This window comes from Oreochromis niloticus, linkage group LG9 (genome assembly GCF_001858045.2).
Source record: "Oreochromis niloticus isolate F11D_XX linkage group LG9, O_niloticus_UMD_NMBU, whole genome shotgun sequence".
NCBI lineage: Eukaryota > Metazoa > Chordata > Actinopteri > Cichliformes > Cichlidae > Oreochromis > Oreochromis niloticus.
The window spans coordinates 12,020,305-12,041,714 of NC_031974.2; the positions used below are offsets into that span (position 1 = coordinate 12,020,305).

Here is a 21,410-nt window from a genome sequence, read left to right on the forward strand (position 1 = left end):
ACAAAGTCTTTTTGTAAGCCTCTTGTTAAAGCAAAATTGACAACAACAATAATAACAAATAAATAGATAATACTAATACTAACAATAATAACAATAGTATAGAGAAAATACTTTTTAAGATCTCTAAGGACTAAAAGAAATCATTTCTCAGACTCCATTACATATTTGAAGAATGGTTTATTTATTTGTGGCACTTTATATGACAATAAGAGGGCTATTTATTTCTAATTCTATTGTATATATGTGACTAAGCTACTAAAAAATCTGCGTTCCTTTTCACATCCCCCTTTTGTTTCATATTTATAATAATTTCCTTGATAACATTTTTTTCATATCATGCTCTTTTTACTTTTGCTCTCTTTTGGGTCTAGCACCTCTCTTAGTGTTCATGTCCTGCATTGGTCTCATATCCTAGAGTGTCTCCTATGGGCTGGTGGGCGAAGAAGGCCCGGGCCATCTCATTGATGTAGTTGTAGGCTCCGATGGATCTGAAGTACTCAATGTAGTTCCAAAAGTCAGAGGTGGTGTAGGGCCAGTAGGGAACAGCTGGTGGTTCATCATAAGGCACTGAAAGACACGTGGCATGTCAGGAAGGACAGGGTACATCCAGTCTCAAACAGTGAGATGCTGTTACAGACCATAAAGTATCATGTAAGGGATTTACTGATGATATTTTGCAGTAATTATAGTTTTTGGTAGTAGTTCACATTCACACATTCAGAAAAGCACTATGAAAGTGAAAAGAGAGGCAATGGCTATTTATTTTGTACAGAGAACAAAGTGAACCACAGCCCTGTATAGGCATTGCCTTTGTTGATTTTTTAACATATTTTATGGAAAATGTGGTTCTTACAATGCTTTTGTATGCCTTTCATTTCCACCAGGTTTAGATCAGCAACGGTGTTTATATTGCTGTCCCAACTCAGTCACAAAACAGTGGTATTGCATTAGGTAATCCTAAGTGTAAAAGCTTTATTTTGACAGCTAAACACAGGCAAATCATAACAACAATAGTTGCCTCATATTTTAAAGTAAAAAACCCTACAATAATAGAGCAAAACCCCCAACAATCAGATGACCCCCTCTGAACAAAAGTAACAGGTGATAGTGGGAAGGAAGAACTGGCGTTTAAGAGGAGAACCACTCTCAGAGAGACACAACCAACATCAGCTCATTAGAAACATCTTTATTTCATTTAAAATCATATATTTGCTCTTGCTGCTAAATGCAAACATTAGTTCAGATGTCCAGGTAGAAGCCTCTTTAAAATGAAAATTGAATGTTAGTTTGTAGAATAAATTCCTACGAGTCGTGAGTTGAAGAGATTATTATAAACAGAAAAATGTGCATGTCATATCAACGCTCCTTTTAAAGGCTAAAAAGACCATATTATTAACTATTATGATTTATCTCTAGTATTTCTCTCTAAATAAATACATGATCTATGCATCCTGATTTTTTAGTATTAAAAGTGTTCTAGTTTATTAAAGTTGTTCCAAGATTCTATTTGAAGACTGTTACCACCCCATCCCCCCATTTATAAGCAAGGCTTATATCACTGTGGAGAAATTCTTTTCCTAGGTAGGGTCACAAGGAGTCTCAGAGGTCACTCACCACTGTTGAAGCCTACATGTGAGAAAATAATGACTTAGCATCTGGCATGTGAGTCATTATTTAAGGCCAAGCATAGCTGACGTGCCCTTTCTCCTTTGTGTTCTTGTATTCAGACAACAGTGTGTGGGTAGGTAATTCATACATGAATGGCTTTCCTTTGTACAAATGCTCCCTGTTAACATAGCTGTTTTGAGTCGAGCTCAGTGCTATAGAAGTCTGTGGAAAAAAACTGAATGTCTTCAAATAACCCTCCTGACGAACCTAGTGTTGAGTCCACACGACTCATTTGGCCAAAAAACATTGACTAACTTATGGATGACAATGCTTCCCAATATTTATTTGAAACATTTAGCTACTTCTGATGTACAGCATGTATGCAAAATCATTGAGCTTTTTGTAGAGCTGAAGATGTTTAAAAGAAGTTTGAGAAGTTACCTCCTTCTGGGATGACCCTGGCCTCTGCAATGAGGAGATGGAGGAGGAAGGGGGGAAGGGAGAGAGGGAGAAGGGGGGAAAAAGTTAACATTTCAGGCATTCCTTGAGCACAAAGATGGGATTCAGTTCTGGAAAAGAGAGCTTTTTCCCAGGGGACTACAAATACCTGCTCCCTCCTCAAATATTATTGTTAACTATTCCCACACGCACGCACGAACAGACTAAACCAGAAGGAATCCATCATGAAGACTCAGTCAGAGTCCTCTTTGTACACAAAACAAATCCTCTCCAACAGCACTGTCACATCCCATGATTTCCAGCTATTTTCACCCACATTTCTACATGTACATATATCAAACTTAGTCTTAAAACTTATTAATGTTTGCACTGCATGAATAAACTCAACTTTAGCTACAACACACCAACTCTTGAATTCAAGGGAACATATTTTCTGTGGATTAAAAAAAGAAAAACTCACCACTGAGATGACAGGCAAAGAGGCAGAAGACAATACCGAGCAACACCAGCAGCTTCATGTCGCCCTCCTAAATGAAGAAAATGCCCACCAATGCTGTAGGGTTTTTTTTGTCTATGTTGCAAAAGTGAAATCTCTTAAACAATAAATAAAGTGAATAATATGTCAAACTATTCGCAATATCTTATTATATATACTAGAAATTTTCTGAAACCAGAATCAAACTCTGCAGCTGTTTACCTGTGAATAGTCTGTGAAGCCGTGCAAAGAGATGCTGCTGATCTTCTGCTGGTTCACTGAGGTCTGTGGTGTGAGGGGCTTAGTGGAGGAAGAGGCAGCCGACCTCCAAACACACACTTAAGCAAACACACAAATGCAAGCACATAACCCCGCCAGGCCTTGCCCAGATTATACTGTACCCTGTGTACTCAGAGGGGAGCTGTCCTCATATTTTCACAAATATTTCTCTCAGTTGTGTACACATCGCACCTACTAAAAAACGGAAAAGAAGAAGAAGTTTGATTTGTTTTGAATTTCAGGCTCATTTATAGCTGTTTAATTTGGGAGGAAAGTAAAAAATTGCAAACAGTAGCAAGTTGGTCTTTCTGGACCACACTGTCTATCCTGCTACTGATCGAGTCCAATAGTTAATGCTGTAAAATAGTTTTGTCTATAGTTTGTGCTTCTGATAAAGCAGAGCTGAGCTTAATGGCTTTTATTATTCTTAAATGTTTATTCTTTGTTTATAGAAATAAACAGACAAGCATTTGTTGATAAACAGATTAACATTTTACCTCAACGACACCTACTGCAGCAACTGTAATGCAAACTGAGGTGTAAATTCTGATTAAAACACCCAAACAAAAACTGGAAAAGAGAAAAAGCAGCATGTATGGCTACAAGTGTAAATCTCTCCTGACTCTGTTTAATAGAGCAGTAACATTTAGTTCCCCATAATAAATATTTAGTTCCCTGTATAAATAGTCAATGAACTGGTGATCTGCAAACACTGTTTATTTTATTTTAGTCACATTTGTAAGGATGAAGCCAAATATTTGCTGGTTCCACATTCCTAAACTTGACAAATAAAATTGTCACCATTAAAATGAAATGACATCCTCACAGCCCCACAAGCTACGCGTCTGTTGCCTTCTTCACTAATCCAGAAACAATTATCAGTCCATTTCTCAGCTGCCAGTTCAGAGTTGGCTAGTTCTGGTTGCCACTCAATCCCAGGACTGACACAGAGAAACAGTCAGGCATTCACATGCACATTCATTTAAAATGTCTACAAAGCAACATCTTTGTGATGTTTTCATGCCACAAAGAAACCACAGCATCACTGTGCTGCAAGAATAATCTAACGACTATATAAAGGTGATACTTTCCCTCTTAATATAAATCATGTCAGCGGTAACCCTTAAAAACTAAAAATTAATTAAAAATACTGCATTTCCCCAATCAGTGTGAATCAGAATAGAATGTTCAATATATTAATGATGGTTTCAATGAGTAACTGTAATATATACAGAACCTTTTTTTTCATCGCCAATGAAAATGATCCATTCTAGTGTCAATATGCAAACATGAAGTTCAGAGAATAATGTATATCATGATATCATCATTCTATCATCTCCTCCATCTTTTTTCTCAGTGTTGTAGTTATTTGTTTCTTCGGCACTTTTTCATGTTCTTGTTTCTTGTTTTAACTTTTCCCTCCTTTTTTAGTGTCCTGTCTAGTTCTGTTTTTTTTCTTCATATTTGTCTTCATCCGCCATTCAGGTCTTCACGCCAGCCTGATATTGCTTTAAAATTGTCAGCTAATGCAGAATTATAAAAAAGTACATCATGTCATTTATTTGGAATAATTAAAATAATGGGTTAATTAAGTCCTTAGTACAGTTTTAACACTTTTATCAATTTTAACTTATTGATCATTTTATTTAGAATTTACATGTCTTTTCAAAAGACAGCAACAGTGTATAATAGATATATTGAAATGGGATGAGTTCATGGGAGGGCAAGAGGCCGCTCTGCAATAACTGAATGTGTCCATTGGTTATTATTTATCCTTGCAGTTCTGATCTGTGTGTGTCATCCTGAAAATGTCGATTCCTTCATCAATTAGCAGCTGTTTGGCGTAACGCACAGTCTCTGGAGGCAGATATGGCGACCGTGCAAGAATCCAGCTGTAGTTGAAATGGAATATGCGAAGGATGTCTGTGCAGGAGTACACGACGGATAAGCTGGTGTAGTCAGTAGTCAGAACCCAGTATGGCACATATGGAGTGACTGAGAACAAAGAGGGAAAAAAAGTATAAAAAACAACAAAATTTTTCCAAAGGAGAATCTTTATATTGATTTTCTGAATAAAACTGATCCAACTTAAATGTGTAATATTACGGAGCCTGACAAATATATGATTTTTAGTGACTTAAAAATGTGCTTGTGGTTTTCTTTTTTTCAGACAAATGAAACATAAACAGATTTTGTGTAGTTTTTTTATTTAACTATTTATGCTTTGCCTCTGCTCTGATCTGCTGGTTGATTTATTTGTGGCTTTCGAGTGTGTTTTAAACAGGGACGTAGCATAGTGCCCTCTGGTGGAAGAAATAAGCAACGTCACCATTCATAGCAAGTCTGAAGGGTGTTTCTACCGTCTTTTGTTTACTCTAATTTTTCTTTTTCTTTTATTGGCTAAAATGCTGATACCGATAGATCGGCAAATATGTCATATGAGTTGATAAAATCAGCCCCCTGATAAATTAGTCAAGGTAATTACAAATTTAAAACATCATGATGATACAACGGGATCAATAAATAAGACTGGCTACAGCCATGACAGTAAAACTGTACAGTATCACAGTGCTTTGAGGCAAATGCTTGTATCAGCATGTCAATATACTCACAATCTCACACTATATTGTCATCAACTAAAGTACTGGACAGCTCCAAATTATAGCCAACAGAAGGTGTTTGAGTGAAAAAATAAAAATGTCAAGATGTAATTTCAGGACCACCAGACTTAGTACAATTTAATCTCAGTGAAGCAGGAATACTGCTACAATGTTTCATCAAATAGTTGATAAAATAAGGATAATAAGTACTTACAATATGAGAAACTGACTCCCAGTTTGGCCGGTTCTCGTGGGTCTGGAACTACACCTGTCCCTTCTGCATGCCTCTTCTTATCTTTACTGAGATGAAAAAATATGTCAATAAAGATTTCAAACAAATTAACTATTAATTCAACTAATTATAAAACAGCAGCAATCAGAAAGACAGAATCCCTTATGTAGGCAAACTCCACCTAGGGTGTGCCGGCAATCAGCTTTAGGTCAGTTGTCCATGGTCAGTGTCAGCTTTATTACTTTTTGCTCATCATACAATACACACCCTGAAGGAGTCTAAAAAAAACTCACAAAAAAAATCAAATCATCCATCATCGGGGCTTGGACCAAGGTGTGCTTTGAGCTACTGCTGTAAGCCCTTTGATTTGAAGATAGATGTATCTCCCTAACCACGCTAGTTGGCAAATAAGAACACTGAGACAGACTCACTATTCGTGGAATCTTTTGTTTTTAACATCCTGGTGATAATACCTATAACCAGATGGCAGTTGCCTATCCCCTGGAATGTTTGACTCTTAGAACTTATCACCTTTGTTTTACTTGTTTGATGACACGCCTATTGCCTCTGTTTAACATACACTTGTGCACTGCTGTAAATGCCATTCCTTTTCAGGGTTGGCTTACCTTTTCATCACTTGTCACTTAAAGTTAAACTTAACTTAAAGTTAACTGTTTGTCATTCCAGGCTCTAGATGTAATCTCTGAAGGCAATCCTCAAATTTATATTGTACCCTGTCATCTGTGAGTCACCAGTATACTTTTCAGTTTCAGTTTTCAGTTTTATTTGTCATATGCAAGTTAGCACAGGGTCAACATCGCAATGAAATGTGTTTGACGAGCAGCGGTCTCTCAGCAGCATGATACAGTAGGAAAAAATATAATAAAATATAATATAATAAAATAAAATAACAAATAGAAAAATAGTAAAGAACAAAATATTAGAGAGACATGGTAAAAGAGAAAAGATGACTAAATATATATGTATCTATAAATATAAATATATGTACACTAGTGATTAAATAAGAAAACTATATACTGTGCTCCTATTGGTTGTCTTCTTCATCACTTGCCTCTAAGTTGAGAAAAGTTTACCCTGGGACAAGCTTCCAACCATCCAGCCTGTCACTGTGGCAACATGGCGAACTAATAAAGTCCTGTGCAACCTTAATTCAAACAAGAATCTTTTTTCAAACAAGAGGAGTTGCCCATTGCTGACCACAACAAAGGATTTAGATTTAAAGCATTTTTGAGTCGGGGACTATATACAGACATATTTCATACATAGAGTAGAACATGATTTTTGGTACAATGAGTTTTGAAACAAAGCATTCTTTCTGATTCTGTACACAGACAACAGTTTTTATGCCAGAAACAGTAGAATTACTTTTTGGCATCATATCAACCATACAAATGAAAGGGATATCAAGCTTTTCAGTGGTATTAATATTCCTTCAAAAGAGTATATGCTAAAAGAAAAATGGAAGTTGCAGAGAAATGTGGTGTCAAGCGAACCAACAATAAGAATCCTTTGCTACAGTACTTACTAGATCTGCGAGGTCAACAGCTGGATGGTCCCATCTCTCCTAATGGAGTAGTTTATCTCAATGCACTTTCCTCTTGCAAAGGGAGCAGGCAGCTTCTCAATCTCATACCACTTACCCAGGTACTGTAACAACCATAGGCAAGTCATTAGATCTGTGCAACTCTTTGTTTAATAATTATAATTATTTCATTTGTATATCACTAAATAAAACACAGTTAGAAAATGCTTCACAGTTTGCATAAAATCACACACTGAAGATAGGTGTACATATTCAAGCACACAAAAAACACGGTCAGACATGTGGTCTTACACTCATTCTTGCATACACACTCACATAAATACATATTAGAAAAACAAAAGCCAAAAATATTGGGAAAAAGTTTGAGGAAATGCTAACCTATAGAAATTAATTAATTAAGGCTTATCCAATGTTTAGAATTGCAATAGCCTTTAGATTTAAAAGAAGAGGGTGTGTGAGAGGGTGTAAAAGACCCCAATCAGATGATCAGAGAGGACGACTGTAGTTATAAGGTCCCAGTAGCTCAGCTATATATATATATTTAGGAGCCTTTATATTTAGGAGGTCTTTATATGTTACCTTTTTTTTTATGGATTTCACTGAAAGGCGGTGAAGGAAAGCCATTATAGGAGTGTATGTCTTAGTTTGTACTCACCTGCTGAAGGTTAAAGTTGGGCTGCACCTTCGGAGTAGGACAGGGACCCCAGTGATAAGTCTGAGCTGATAGCAGAGGGAGCATCAGAAGGAGAAAGCACACACCAGACATTGTTCCTTCAGGAGATTAGGGTAGAAGTTACGTTAGACAAGAGCTATTGCAGGAGTGTATATTTTCAGTAGCAATAATGCAAGAGCTGCATTGATAATATACTTAGAATTTCAGTAAAAAGATACACTATGGGTATTAAAACATAAATCTTTATGCTCAAGATGTTTGTTGTATTTCCATTTTATTAAAGTAATTAAAGCATTCTTACCTGAGCTCTGTACAGATGTCAGGTGGAGGTTAGAGGCTGAGCTCTCGGTCACTGTCTGAGCTCTCCAGACAAACACAGGTCAGCCTTCGCATTACGTCGCTCGGACAGCATAAGGACATCTGTCTAACTAATTGTAATCATGCGCACATTCCTGTATGGTGAAAGTGCTGTCACTGTGAGAAAGGATGAATGTTGTTATTCATTCAGGAACCGCTGTGTTAATGCTGGGTTCATCTCCGAATTAAGCTCCGATTTATTTCTTTATCATTTTCATTTGAATTGTTTGTCATACAGCTGAAGATACCACCATGGGATGAGGGAAATTATATAAATGATATTATTCTTCATCACCTTTAAATGGTTTACAGATAAAATAACTAGCTGAAAAATCAGTGTCAAGGTTCTGGGTCATTTTGACCCAGCTTTTTCAGTTTCTTATATTTTGGTATATTTCTGTATTATGATTTATGTTCTGGTTCTTTAGTTGTTCTATTTTGATTATTATTCTAGATTTAGATCAGTGTCGGTCTGCGTCCTTGTAAATTGTTTCTTGTTTCCTGTTTTACTTTGAAGGTTCGTGTCTGGTGTCAGGGTGCTCAGTTTTACCTGCCTCCTGTCTCGTTAGCCCAATCCCTCCCAGCTGTGTCTCCCTCCTGTTTTCCATTCCCTGATTACTCCCCTGTGTATATAAGCCCTGTGTTTCCTTTGTTCTCTGTCGCGTCGTTAATGTCTGCTCACCCTCAGTCTCTCTGTGTGTTCCGTTTGCTCGCTCGCTCGCTCGCTCGCCTGCCTGCCTGCCTGCCTGCCTGCCTGCCTGCCTGCCTGCCTGTTAGTTTATTTGTTTTCCCAGTTCAGTTAGTTTTCTGTTCTTCTTATTTTCCTGTAATAAACCAAGTTTCTTAAGTTCACCTCTGCCTCCGCGAGTCCTGCATTTGGGTCCAATCCTGCCTGCCTGCATAGCACACAGTCATGACAATCAGTACTGATGGCTCTTCAGTTGTACTGCTTTATCGTGATTTGAGGCTAGGAACAAAGATGATTTCTGTGTGATATTTCTTCCACTTTATTACAATGAAATTGCAAATAATTTTTCTTTATTAAAAAAAATGCCCCTCTATTATTTCACTGTGGTTCAGGATTGTATAGCATGTTCTTCATTTAATGACAGTTATAATGAATGTAAGACAAGCCAGTGTTTAATCAGTTCATCTTTAATGTCAGCAGAACCTTAGCAAAGTTTTTCCTACACCAAGTACAGCATGTTTCATGGATTATTACATGTAATCAAGGATATGCAAACACTGCTTAGTTGATTAAATCCAAAACCTTCAAAAACAGGAAGGTTTTACTGAATAGTTTCCAATTATCAGGCGGCTCACACAGAGTTCAAACCATTTCCGTGTTCATGTCTGTGTGACAGCACTTTGATTTGAAGAACCGTGACATGAAGATGAATCATGCTTGAAATAACTTTTGCTCAATGAGATGATCATTAAAATGCAAAACACATTAAAACACAAAAATAATGTACTTTTTAAAAACAATGGCTCATGTAAAAAATTACAGGCGTAGGTAATCAAGGAAAAACCTATCAGAGAGAAAAACACCCTCTACAATAACTGAACGTCTCTGCCCTTGCTAAACGCTACAGCTCTGGTCTGTGGGAGTCATATTGGAAATGTCGATCCCCTCGTTGATCAGCATCTGTTTGGCCTGATCCACAATCTGTGGAGGCAAAGAGGGCGACCGTGCAAGAATCCAGGCGAAATCAAAGTAGAAGATCCCAAAGACATCTTTGCAGGAGTACACAACGCTATAGTTGGTGTAGTCGGTTGACAGAACCCAGTATGGGGTGTTAGGAAGAACTGGGAATAAAGATCAGAAACAGAAATAAAATGTTAAAATGAGTGTTGTAACAGTTAAAACAATATATATACATATATAGATGATAAAGGAGGTACCTACAAGACATGAAGTTGACTCCAAGCTTGGCTGGTTCTTGTGGGTCTATAACCTTGGCTGTCCCTTCCAGGTACCACCTTTTACCCTGACTGAGAGAGACAAATATGCGATTTCATCAATCTATTCATTGTGTCACATCTCTTATCATACCAAGGTCTGTCTCTAGTGCATTTGCTCCTAATCGAAAAAACTTCACTTGAGGTGTGTCACCACTAAGCCTTTTGTCAACATAGATTACGTTACATTTTTTCTTACTCAAACCAGCTCTTCAGAAGAAAAATACTTGTGCAAACATTTAAACAACACTCGGAACAAATCCAAAGAAATGTCACTAGAAGTAAAGTTCAAGGTTTCACCCTGCAGACAAAAACATCCATTACCAGCCATCTATTAGCAGCTTCAACAACATTAAAGCAAACTTCACATGCTACTGTAAGAAACTAGACTTTTTTTCTTTGTTGTTGTTGTTGTTAAAAGGATTTTTGATATCTGTAGGCGGAACTAAACTAGCTTTTCCCTGCATTATTCTCCTTTATGCTAAGCTTATCTAACTCTACTGACAAATGAATAGTATAGTATAGTATAGTATATATATAGTATATTCCAGTCATCAATCCATCGAGCTGATCCTTCAGTACTTACTGGTTCTGGGGGTCCCACACCTGTGAGTACAACACTTGAACAGTCCCATCTTCCATCATGGTGTTTTCCTCCCTGATGCACTGTCCTCTTTCAAAAATATCGGGCAGCTTTTCAATCTCATACCACTTACCCATGTACTGTAACAAAAAAACACCCAGCCATGAGTTCTGCACTAAAAATTGTTTACTCTGGATGCATATATCTTTGTGCTCACCGGTTGAAGGGTGAAGTTGGACTGCACATTTGGAGTAGGGCAGGCACCCCAGTGAAAAGTCTGAGCTGAGATCGCGGGGACCAGCAGGAGAAGAAGGTAGACAGCAGACATGGTTCCTGTAGGAGATAAAGGGGGGATTGCAGAAGTTATGTCATACAGCAGTTATACCTGTTTCAGTTCATCGAGCCTTTTTAATACAGCGGGGTGTATGTAGAGAGTGTGTTTCACTCTATCTCTACTTCTAAAGTTGAAAAATGTCATCACTTTTTTTACTGAAAGGTTAACGGAAACTAAATACAATACATTTTTTCCTCACTCTTAAGATTTGAAGCAAGTTCCCCATTTAGTTGTGAAATGGTTGGTTAGAAGGTCATGGATTTATTAAATTAGATAGAAGAAAGCGGCAGAACAAAGTTTTGCTAACTATTGTAGCAAATATTGTCAAACCTGTTTTCCTGGTTTCACAAATGCTTTCTGTGATACACTAGCGAAGCATGTGTTCAGCACCATGTCATAATCATTAAAAATGTACATTTTAATACGGACAACAAGCACATGGTAAATGCAATCTGTAAAGATATCAAAATACAATCTGATTTAGGATAACACAAAAAAATGATAAAAATGAGTGAAAATTAATGCCGGAGTTAATATTACAGAAATATCAACATTGCTAAAACAGCACAAATTTTCAATTGACTTTGGTGTTTTTTCTGTTAAAAAAAAAACAAGTAATTTAAGATCTTACCTGAGCTGTGTGCGAATGTCAGGTGAAGGTCCGAGGCTGGGAGAAACTGAGTGTGTGAGCTCTAGGAACAAACCTTTTATATACAATTCACAGAACAACAGAGGTTGGCCTCCACAACACGTCAAACAGAACTGACCAGCTCCTTAGCGCTAGTCATAAGAATATTCTTTTGTTGTGAAATGTCACTGGGATAAGGGTTAAATATTGTTGATTACATCTTTTCATTCAGGCCTCGTGTGCTAATGCTCACTTTATCTCAGATTTGCTTTGTCATTATGCAATGTGTTTTTTTCTATTATTGAAAAATTTACCTTTTTTTAGGGAAATTACTAGATAGATAGATGGATATAAATCATAGTTCACTGTCACTCCAAACACTGCTTCTTAGTTAAATGTTCACAAGGTTAATCAAGTCAAGTCAAGTCAAGTTTATTTATAAAGCACATTTAAAAACAACCGAGGCTGACCAAAGTGCTGTACAATAAAATACAAATATAAAATACTATAAAACACAGGTACATAAAATGCCTCACAAATAAAACAATAAATTAAAAACAATAGGTTAAACCTTGCTAAAAGCCAGTGAAAATAGGTGAGTTTTAAGAGCAGTTTTAAAAGTTCCTAGGCTTGTGGAGAATCTGATGTGAGGGGGTAGACTGTTCCACAGTCTGGGTGCAGCCACAGCAAAAGCCCTCTCTCCCCTAGTCTTTAATCTGTACCTGGGAACATCTAAAAGCATCAAGTCTGCTGACCTCAAAGATCTCCTGGGGCAGTAAATGCTAAGAAGCTCTGCCAGATAAGGAGGTGCAGTGCCGTTAAGAACCTTAAAAACCAGCAGTAAAATTTTAAAATCAATCCTAAAAGCAACTGGGAGCCAGTGGAGAGAGCAGAGGACCGGAGTGATGTGGTCTCTCTTTTTGGAACCGGTCAGCATGCGAGCAGCAGCGTTCTGCACCAGTTGGAGGCGATGCAAACAGGAACGATCTAAACCAGCATAAAGGGAGTTACAGTAGTCCAGCCGTGAAGTGATAAAAGCATGGACCACCCTTTCTAGATCGTTCCTGCACAGATAGGACTTGACTTTAGCTAAAATCCGTAGGTGATAAAAAGATCCCTTGACTATGGAGCTGATTTGTTTATCAAATTTAAAAGCACTGTCAAAAGTAACACGAGGCTCTTAATAGAGGAAGTACATTCAGAAGTTAGGGGTCCCATAAAATCAAAAGAAGAGTTAGGGTCTTTAGGAAGCCCAAACACAATGACTTCAGTTTTACTTTCATTTAGATGTAGAAAGTTAAGAGCCATCCAAGTCTTAACGTCCGACAGACAGGAGAATAACGGCTGCAAAGAGTCCTTACAGTCTAACCTCAGTGGGAGGTAGATCTGAATGTCATCAGCAAAAAAGTGAAAGGACACATTATGTTTGCGCAGCACATCGCCCAGAGGGAGCAAATACAAAATAAACAGCAGGGGACCTAGAATGGACCCCTGAGGTACACCACAAGTTAAAGGAGCTCTGGGAGATGACAGTTCACCGAGGTGAACAGAAAAACTCCTGTTATCCAGGTAGGACTGGAAAAACTTTAAAACAGTACCTTTCAGACCGACACAGTGTTCTAGGCGGGATAACAGTATGTTGTGATCGACAGTGTCGAAGGCTGCTGTCAGGTCTAAGGTTACTAGGACAGCAGCACGACCAGAGTCTACAGTTAAAAGCAAATCATTAAAAACTCTCAGTAAGGCGGTTTCAGTGCTATGACGAGCTCTAAAACCAGACTGAAACTTCTCATAGAGACTGTTGTTGTCTAAAAATGACTGGAGCTGCCTGAAGACAACTCGTTCCAATACTTTGGACAGAAAGGGCAAAGTTAAATAACAGTTAACATAAAAATAGACCAAGCTGCTGTTTAATGTGCAAGAAATTTTAATCTATACTCAACCTTAATAAAGTTTTTCAATCACAAGAACAACTCGTTTGACTTGTTGTAGTTGTTGTAAATAATAATAAATACACTATTAAGCAATTAAACCAATGCCATGTTCAATCTTTAATATCCAGAGTTAGTAAGAAGCTAACCCTGAGTTAAACTACAAAACAGAGATATCAATGGAAAGCCCAGGATGTCCACTATTTAGTACATCGGGACTTAGTATGGTAGCTCAGATAACTCAAAAGAAATAGACCAAAAGCAAATGTCCAATACAAAGGACATAAATGAACAGGCTGGTTCTCAGGAAGATATGATGAAGATGCAATTTGGTCATTTAAGTGGAAACTGTATTAAATTCTCAGGATATCATAAAACATTAAAACACAGCAACAAAGTAAAACAGGTACAGATCTGAAATCTGAGAAGATAAAATAACTTATATCAGTTATTTCCTATTTCTGCAGTTCTGATTTGTGTGTCATCTTGGAAATGTCAATTCCTTCGTCAGTCATGAATTGTTTGGCATGATCGACCATCTCTGTTGGCTGTTAGGGCAATTGTACAAAAATCCCTGGGTAGTAGAAATGGAATATGTCAAAGTCACTCTTGCAGGAATACATTCGTTACAGTATGGCTGCTGTAGTCAGTAGACAAGTATGGATAGTAGGGAAGAACTAGAAAAAAAAGAAAACCGAACGGAAAAAATAAAGTTAGCTATTCCAGTGGGAGAGATTATCAGCTGACTAAAGAGATTTTCTCTTTACTCAGTTTTCCTCCTCATAATAGCTTTATGAATTTTTATGTGTCTCATCTAATTTAAATTGTATTAAGGCTAAAAGTCTAAAAGACCAAAATGCATTTTGACAAAAGACTCTTTCACAGCCACAGACAGAATGTCATCAAACTGATGCTGCTGTGTCATGAATCACATGATGTTATTGTTATTCTACAGGCATAAGTGTCTGTAGTAGGTAGTTTATGATCGTTTAAAGTGCATAATTATGCTTAACAAAATAGCAACCAAGGAGAACAATAACATGAAAAGTATGTTGAAAAAGATGACAAACATATGGGGATGATTAAAAAAATGTTTACAGTATGAGAAGCTGACTCCAAGTTTCCCTGGTTCTTGTGGGGTCCATAACCTTAGCCCTCTTTTGTCCACCTATTGTCACTCCTCATCAAACTTACCCAGGTACTGTACACAAAGACAAGTCATTTATGAGGGGGTTTTTTACAGCTTTGTTTAACTCGTTTTTTAATTTGTGTTCATACAGGTTTTGATTTGGGCTCACAAGTTGAAGGGAGATGTTGGGCTGCACCTTCAAAGTTGAACCGAGATCACAGGGAGCAGCAGAAGGAGAAGTTAGACAGCAGGCATGCTTCCTTTGTTCGATTACAAAAGTTATGTTGCATAAGAGTTGCACCTAGAGCTCATTATAGCTTCAGTATACCCACTTTCTTTTTATTACATCTGTGTTTAGGTACACAGTCAATATTTACTTACTGGATAACACTTATCACACACTGACCAATCAAGAGAAGCATGCTGTTCAAATTTGATTGATCATGAGCCAGCTTTACAAAATAAAACTGAGGATTAAAAAGGCAATATGTACTGCAGAATAAATCGATCGCCTTTTGGTTTTTTAAAGAAAGATGATAAACTGAACACAAGCAACAGTTCAGGTGTAACATCCTAAAACCTTTCTATCGGGTTTTGTTTATTATTAGAAAAATTTCCTAAGATATTGTCCTCACCTTAGAATAAGAGAACTTACATCACCTGAGCCTTTTTTAGCAGGAGATAAGGTTACAATATGAAATAAATTATTACAGCAGACATTCTCATGTTCAGAAAATAATTAATATCTTAACTGAAGACTTTTCTAATGTCGGTTGCTTCATCTTTATATTGACTAAACAACTAAAGCTTCATCCACAAAGGAAACAATTCCCAGTGAGTCAAAATCAATGACATCCGGTGACCGGGAGTGATTACAGATGAAAATATTGCTTGCAACACAAAGTGAGCAGATCCCAAGGCAACTTTCCTCAACTTTGAGATTAGCAATTTAAGCGCTTACAAATTAGAGAGCAGGATACCAGTGACTGACTTATGGCAAGGAAGTAAATACTTTAGAGGTTTACTTGATGAAATAGAGCCTGCTAGCAATCATCTATCACCTGAACAGCTCTCCCTTTGTCAATGTCCTTTAACACAATAATGTCTAAAAGAATTTCTAAAAGGAACTTGAAAATTTTCCATATCTACATCACTGCACTTTGATTTGAGGAACAGTAACACTGTCAGGATGTTTTATGTTTAGATGATGATGGGACTCAAAGTATATGATGATGTTTTACAACAATATATTTTTTAGTTTATCAGCTCCTTCCCAAAATTTAAGTATCTTAATCATTTATTGAAATATTGATCAAATAAGTGAAAACTGTGGGGAAATCTTTCACTGTCATTAGTTTCTCATATTTCATTTAAGATGCAAAAAAAAAAGGCAGGGACAATGTAATGAACATATACGCTAAAATACAAAAATTTGCCCATCACTGTGGCTGTGACTCTCCGATGGCCAAGTCTCCTCATATTCCTTAAAAATTCTGATTCGCCTTGGTTGCAGAACACTAAACCAGCTCTTGAGTGGGTGCATGGAAATCTGCTAAAAGAAAGAATTTTTGTTTTTGTGAAAATGTGTTTTGGGAGTTGGGTTATCGGACCCCTTGTTATTGGAAATTCAGTCACTGTACAACCACAAGTTTTGTTTACAGCAACAGTTCAGGCTTGTTGTCTAAGGTCAATGAACTCTGCCAAAGATGTCCTCTGTCACAGATTCTGTTCATAACTTTTAATAGAAAGAATTTTAAGGTGTGGCTTTCTGTGATTTCTAGGGCTGATGGTATGGTTCTGCTAGAAACTTTAAATACGCAAACTGCTCCTGTAAGGTCAAAACATTAATTTTGTCAAAAGGTGCAGTGCTGATCTCTGGCAGTGTCTTTTGTCTCTTCCTCCCCAACCAGTCACAACAAATGGCTGCCCTTCCAGAGACTGGTTTTGCCAGAAGGTTCTTCCTATTAAAATGGAGTTTTTCCTTCCCAAGTGCACCTCACAGGGGATTGTAGGGTTTTTCTCTCTATTATTGTAGGGTCTTTACCTTACAGTATAAAGTGCCTTCAAGTGACTGTTCTCACCTTAACCCTCTGGGTTCAAGGGTATAATTGGCCATTTTTGACTACTTTTGATTTTTATCTTTATATTTCACCTTTAAAAACTGTGTAATTCTTTGTGTAATTCTTTTCAGCACAACCTCAAATGTCTACTAACTGTGCTGTTCAGCCCTAAACAACAGAACTGGTTCACAAAGCTAGCAACAAGACAGTCGTGTTACCTGAGGGCAATGAACTCTGCTAAGGCTGCCCTCTCTCACTGATTCTGTTCAAAACTTTTCATAAAAAGAATTTCTAGGTGCAGCCAAAGGGTGTGACTTTTGTTGATCTCTAGATCTCATGATATAGTTCTGATTTTCCATGTACGAATTGTTCCTCCAAAGCCAGACTTGAACCTAGTCTCAAAAGACATTGGCAAATACCAGCATATATGGTAAATGGACTGATTCTTATATAGCGCTTTTCTACTCTCCCGGAGTACTCAAAGCGCTCTATATATATATATATACACACACACACACACACACACACACACACACACACACACACACACACACACACACACACACATATATATATACATACATACATATATGATACAAGGCTTTGACAGAGTCCCTTAATATCAGTGACATTACAAACTGGCATTACTGCGTTACATGTTAGCTGATGTTATTATTGTTGTGTGTGCCTTCAATCAAGATGAGTTCAGAAAAGCTTATTGAATGGTTACAAGGTAAACCAAGGTCCTATAAGTGAGGCAAAATATTGTTTTAGTTGTTTTGTTGCTGTCTTTTTTCATCAGTTTGTAATGATCTTAAGAGCCTAATTATCCTTATGAAACGAAGAAGAAAAACAAAAAGAGTAATAATGACCAAAAAAGGACAATTAGCCAGAAGAAATGAAAAGGTGCCAAAAGCAGTATATTTACAGCTGTAAAGAGGGGTGATAAGAAAACTACATACAAGGGAAGAAGTTGACTCCAAGTTTTGCTGGGATCCAGAACTTTGGCTATACCTTTTATAGACCACTTATCATCACTCCTGAGAAACACAAATAGAGTACTATTAATTCAACTGTGAAGTAGTAGGAAAGGGACTCCATTAATGCTTCTGAGCTGAGATCACAAGGACCAGGAGAAGCGAGACAGTTGACGTAGTCCCTTCTGGAGATTACAGAAGTTATATTACAAAGTTATGAAGTTGATTTGCAACATTTTTGCTTCACTTGTTCCCTGTTAAGATGTAATAGTTATGGCACATGGTAGTTTTGTGAGTCTTGTTTTTGTGAAATTAGATACCAGGAAAAATGTCAGAAATCTTTCCTTTGTTCAGGTCTGTGTTTCCTTTTGGATTTTTCTCATACCACATGTTGCCACATCAGATCTTATGGTTTCACAATCACTATTCTATACTGTGTAACAATTTTTAAAAAAAACAACTAAAAAACATCTTAATTGGGAATCATTCAGTTACATGAAACACCTATTGATATTCAGAAAATACTTGTATGCATTTATAACATATTTAAATAAATAACATCAAACTTTTAAGATTGCAGTTTGGTGTATTTCCCTTTGATTGAAGCTATTAAAGTTTTCTTGCCTAAACTAATCACCGATGTCATATGGTGGTCTGACGCTGGTAGACACTGAGTGTATGAGCTCCTGTTACATAGCAGCTAACGTGCCCAAATTATGAAAACACTGTAACTATGACAAGCAATAAAATATTTAATTTATCCAGAACCCATGTGTTTCTGCTTCTTAATCATTATCTGGTTTGATTATATTCATATAAATATCTCGAAAATACATGAGGATGCTGTTGACTGGCTCCAGATAAGGTTCTACTATGTCCATTTTCTGATTGGGTGAGCAGCCTACAGACCATGTACAAAGTCTCCCACTGCTAACTCTCGTCACATGATCAGAGGATAAACTCAGTGGATCAGCAGTACAAACACAGAGGTGTGTGCATGCATAACAACATGAAACAAATACATTCCTTATCTAACAAGCATACATTTTTCTTCTTCTATGAACCAGAGACATTCAGTGAAAACCTACATTTTAATTGATTATTTTAAATTCGCAAACTTTGGAACAAATGAGGGTTCTGAATATTAGTGACTATAAGTTTGTCTAACACTTCTGTCATCCGCCACATTAAATACCTTCTAACCTTGTTGGCTTTTCACCTTCAAATAATCAGATAGTATTTGTCAGGCTTTTGTTTTTGCACTTGCTTTTTCTTAGTTTGTTGTTTTTTTTTCTTTGTCGGCCTAGAGACCGGTCAGTGAACCCCTAGCAACCAATTACAGCGATCAGTTATATAAAGGTTCAGCAGAAGAATGAAAAGAGATGACACAATTGTATAATGGATGTAACTTTAATTTATACAGAAGCTTTATAGTTTTTTAATTCCCCAAAATAGCTTGTTTCACTGATTATTGTAAATAAATAAACATTGTTCTGTTAATCAAATAATATCTTAAATGAATACATTAACGTGCTGATATAGGTTCCCATTTTTAAAGTACCAAATGAATATTTTAGATGTTAACTTATCATTTAAGTGAAAAATGTACTAAAATTGTGAAAAAATTATCTGGCCCTGAAGGAATGCAAAGGATTAAAAGGCCACAGAGTAATACAGGTAAACCGAGTAGTTTATATAAAATATTCAGGAAGGCAAACTCTAATGAACAACTGTATTAGACCTCAGTTACACTATACAGTTCTGATCTGTGTGGGTCATCTTGGAAATGTCGATTCCTTCTTCAATCAGCAGCTTTTTAGCATAATCCACAATTACTGTAGGCAAGGTGGGTGACCGTGATAAAATCCAGGCGTAGCTGAAATGGAATCTCTCAAAGATGTCTGTGCAGGAGTACACTACAGAATAGGTGGTGTAGTCAGTCGACACAACCCAGTATGGAGAGTAGGGAAGAACTGGAAACCAAAAAAATCAAAGATACTCAGACAAAAATGAAGAAAACAATACAATTTTCCATTTTAAGTTGACAGGCTGTAAAGAGAGAGATGTCTTCAATACATATTGTACATTTTTATGTAGGCATATTTGCTCCTCTCTTGGGGCAAAGCTTTTGGTCAGCATAGACCATAATACTTTGATTACATAACAACATTTTCAGAAAGATTTCATGTCAGATTTTTACTTATATAAATGGCAGTATATGTTTGGTGTCACGGTTTTTTAATGTAAATACTACTGTTAGCATGCTAACATACGAGCAATGTTAGATTATTTATTCAACACCTTGTCCTAAAAAGTGCGAAAGTAAGCTTGTTATAGCCGAGACCAAGCAACAATTTCCAAATGAAAAATTAAGCCAATAGAGACATGCCATACAACTTTTAAGAGCCTAATCATCCTTATGAGAATAAAAGGCGAGCCAAAAAAAGAAAAGAAGCAAAAACAGATAAAGAAAAAAAAGTTGATAAGATGGGTACTTACAAGATGTGAACTGGACTCCAAGCTTGGCTGGTTCTTTGGGTTCCATAACTTTGGCTGTCCCCTCTACAACCCACCTACTGCCATTCCTGAGACACACAAACATGTGCACAACATTATATATTAAAAGACTAATTATTTCCCAGAATTTCAAGTCTACCACACAGACAACACAGTGGTACGAGTCTCCTTATCTAATCTGTCACACCAGCAGACAGACAGAATATGTGAAGTTAACGATACATTTTGCCCTGCTGAATCAGCATATGGTCCAATCCTTCATCACTTACAGTATGTTTAACACCTGAGAGTTCAGTACTCGCACAGTCCCATCTTCTCTCATAGAATAGTTTGCCTGGATGCACTCCCCTATTGCAAAGTAAGCAGGCAGCTTTGCAATCTCATACCACTCTCCCAGGTACTGTAAACAAAGGCAAGTCATTAGTTCTATCAAATTCTTTATATACTGAGTATACATAGACAGTAAACCAAAAATATTATTCTATTTGTGCTCACCGGTTCAAGGGTGAAGTTGGACTGCAACTCTGGAGTAGAACAGGGACCCCAGTGAAAAGTCTGAGCCGAGATCACAGGGATCAGCAGGAGGAGAAGGTAGACAGGAGACATGGTTCCTTCAGGAGATCGGGGAAGATTACTTGACACAAGTGTGCCTAAAGCTCATCGTTTGTGTCCATTGTCTTATTAACAAGGTGGGGCTTATGTGCACGTCAGTACTGATTGGTCAACCCTTTTGGCACACCAATCAAACAAAAACATGTCACTCAACAAGTTTTCAGACAACACACAACATCCTCGATTCTGACATGAAATAAGGTTGATCACCTTTTTTTAGAGAAATGATACACTATACACAAGCAACAAGGGTTGCAAGGGTTACAAAACAACCCACATTATTCTCAGACTTTTTTTATGACGTGTGTTACTGAATAATGTTTTTATGCCTGTAATTGTTAAAGTAATGACTTGGAGGTAACGTGAAATTTTAGGAATCTCTTCATCTCTGTGTGTGGGCTTTCGATCTTTGCAGAAAATCACACAATGC

At 37.1% G+C, this 21,410-nt stretch overlaps 4 protein-coding genes across 4 annotated transcripts; all 4 read right to left on the reverse strand.

Moving 5' to 3' along the window:
* Positions 1 to 157: 157 nt before the first annotated feature.
* Positions 158 to 3,414, reverse strand: otos (otospiralin). Its single transcript, XM_003439289.5, has 4 exons — positions 2,765 to 3,414; positions 2,528 to 2,594; positions 2,050 to 2,073; positions 158 to 567 (listed from the first exon to the last, which is right to left on the reverse strand). Exons 2-4 carry the CDS (start codon positions 2,583 to 2,585, stop codon positions 380 to 382), a joined length of 270 nt encoding a protein of 89 aa, XP_003439337.1. The 5' UTR covers positions 2,586 to 2,594; positions 2,765 to 3,414; the 3' UTR covers positions 158 to 379.
* Positions 3,415 to 3,523: 109 nt separating this feature from the next.
* On the reverse strand, positions 3,524 to 9,244 carry apodb (apolipoprotein Db). Its single transcript, XM_025910360.1, has 5 exons — positions 8,192 to 9,244; positions 7,873 to 7,988; positions 7,200 to 7,321; positions 5,636 to 5,721; positions 3,524 to 4,816 (listed from the first exon to the last, which is right to left on the reverse strand). The coding sequence occupies exons 2-5, from the start codon at positions 7,981 to 7,983 to the stop codon at positions 4,587 to 4,589; spliced, it is 549 nt and encodes a 182-aa protein (XP_025766145.1). The 5' UTR covers positions 7,984 to 7,988; positions 8,192 to 9,244; the 3' UTR covers positions 3,524 to 4,586.
* Positions 9,245 to 9,386: 142 nt separating this feature from the next.
* LOC100691161 (apolipoprotein D-like) lies at positions 9,387 to 11,911 on the reverse strand. Its single transcript, XM_003439166.4, has 5 exons — positions 11,758 to 11,911; positions 11,010 to 11,125; positions 10,796 to 10,932; positions 10,157 to 10,242; positions 9,387 to 10,056 (listed from the first exon to the last, which is right to left on the reverse strand). Exons 2-5 carry the CDS (start codon positions 11,118 to 11,120, stop codon positions 9,830 to 9,832), a joined length of 561 nt encoding a protein of 186 aa, XP_003439214.1. The 5' UTR covers positions 11,121 to 11,125; positions 11,758 to 11,911; the 3' UTR covers positions 9,387 to 9,829.
* Positions 11,912 to 19,242: 7,331 nt separating this feature from the next.
* LOC100701613 (apolipoprotein D) lies at positions 19,243 to 21,221 on the reverse strand. The gene is made up of 4 exons (XM_003439288.5): positions 20,864 to 21,221; positions 20,638 to 20,768; positions 20,351 to 20,436; positions 19,243 to 19,824 (listed from the first exon to the last, which is right to left on the reverse strand). The coding sequence occupies exons 1-4, from the start codon at positions 20,972 to 20,974 to the stop codon at positions 19,598 to 19,600; spliced, it is 555 nt and encodes a 184-aa protein (XP_003439336.1). The 5' UTR covers positions 20,975 to 21,221; the 3' UTR covers positions 19,243 to 19,597.
* Positions 21,222 to 21,410: the final 189 nt, after the last annotated feature.

What these genes read in the sequence shown, in the direction of transcription:
- LOC100701613 (XM_003439288.5), bottom strand. Translation starts at nt 20,974, where the DNA reads ATGTCTCCTGTCTACCTTCTCCTCCTGCTGATCCCTGTGATCTCGGCT. An exon ending in CCAACTTCACCCTTGAACCG is followed by an intron (nt 20,769 to 20,863) that starts GTGAGCACAAAT and finishes CTTTGTTTACAG; the next exon opens with TACCTGGGAGAGTGGTATGA. An exon ending in TGGAGTCCAGTTCACATCTT is followed by an intron (nt 19,825 to 20,350) that starts GTAAGTACCCAT and finishes TTTGGTTTCCAG; the next exon opens with TTCTTCCCTACTCTCCATAC.
- LOC100691161 (XM_003439166.4), bottom strand. Translation starts at nt 11,120, where the DNA reads ATGTCTGCTGTCTACCTTCTTCTCCTGCTGGTCCCCGCGATCTCAGCT. An exon ending in CCAACTTCACCCTTCAACCG is followed by an intron (nt 10,933 to 11,009) that starts GTGAGCACAAAG and finishes TTTTTGTTACAG; the next exon opens with TACATGGGTAAGTGGTATGA. An exon ending in TGGAGTCAACTTCATGTCTT is followed by an intron (nt 10,057 to 10,156) that starts GTAGGTACCTCC and finishes CTTTATTCCCAG; the next exon opens with TTCTTCCTAACACCCCATAC.
- otos (XM_003439289.5), bottom strand. Translation starts at nt 2,585, where the DNA reads ATGAAGCTGCTGGTGTTGCTCGGTATTGTCTTCTGCCTCTTTGCCTGT. An exon ending in CTTTGCCTGTCATCTCAGTG is followed by an intron (nt 2,074 to 2,527) that starts GTGAGTTTTTCT and finishes TCCTCATTGCAG; the next exon opens with AGGCCAGGGTCATCCCAGAA. An exon ending in CAGGGTCATCCCAGAAGGAG is followed by an intron (nt 568 to 2,049) that starts GTAACTTCTCAA and finishes CGTGTCTTTCAG; the next exon opens with TGCCTTATGATGAACCACCA.
- apodb (XM_025910360.1), bottom strand. Translation starts at nt 7,983, where the DNA reads ATGTCTGGTGTGTGCTTTCTCCTTCTGATGCTCCCTCTGCTATCAGCT. An exon ending in CCAACTTTAACCTTCAGCAG is followed by an intron (nt 7,322 to 7,872) that starts GTGAGTACAAAC and finishes TGGTTGTTACAG; the next exon opens with TACCTGGGTAAGTGGTATGA. An exon ending in CTGTTGACCTCGCAGATCTA is followed by an intron (nt 5,722 to 7,199) that starts GTAAGTACTGTA and finishes TTTTCATCTCAG; the next exon opens with TAAAGATAAGAAGAGGCATG.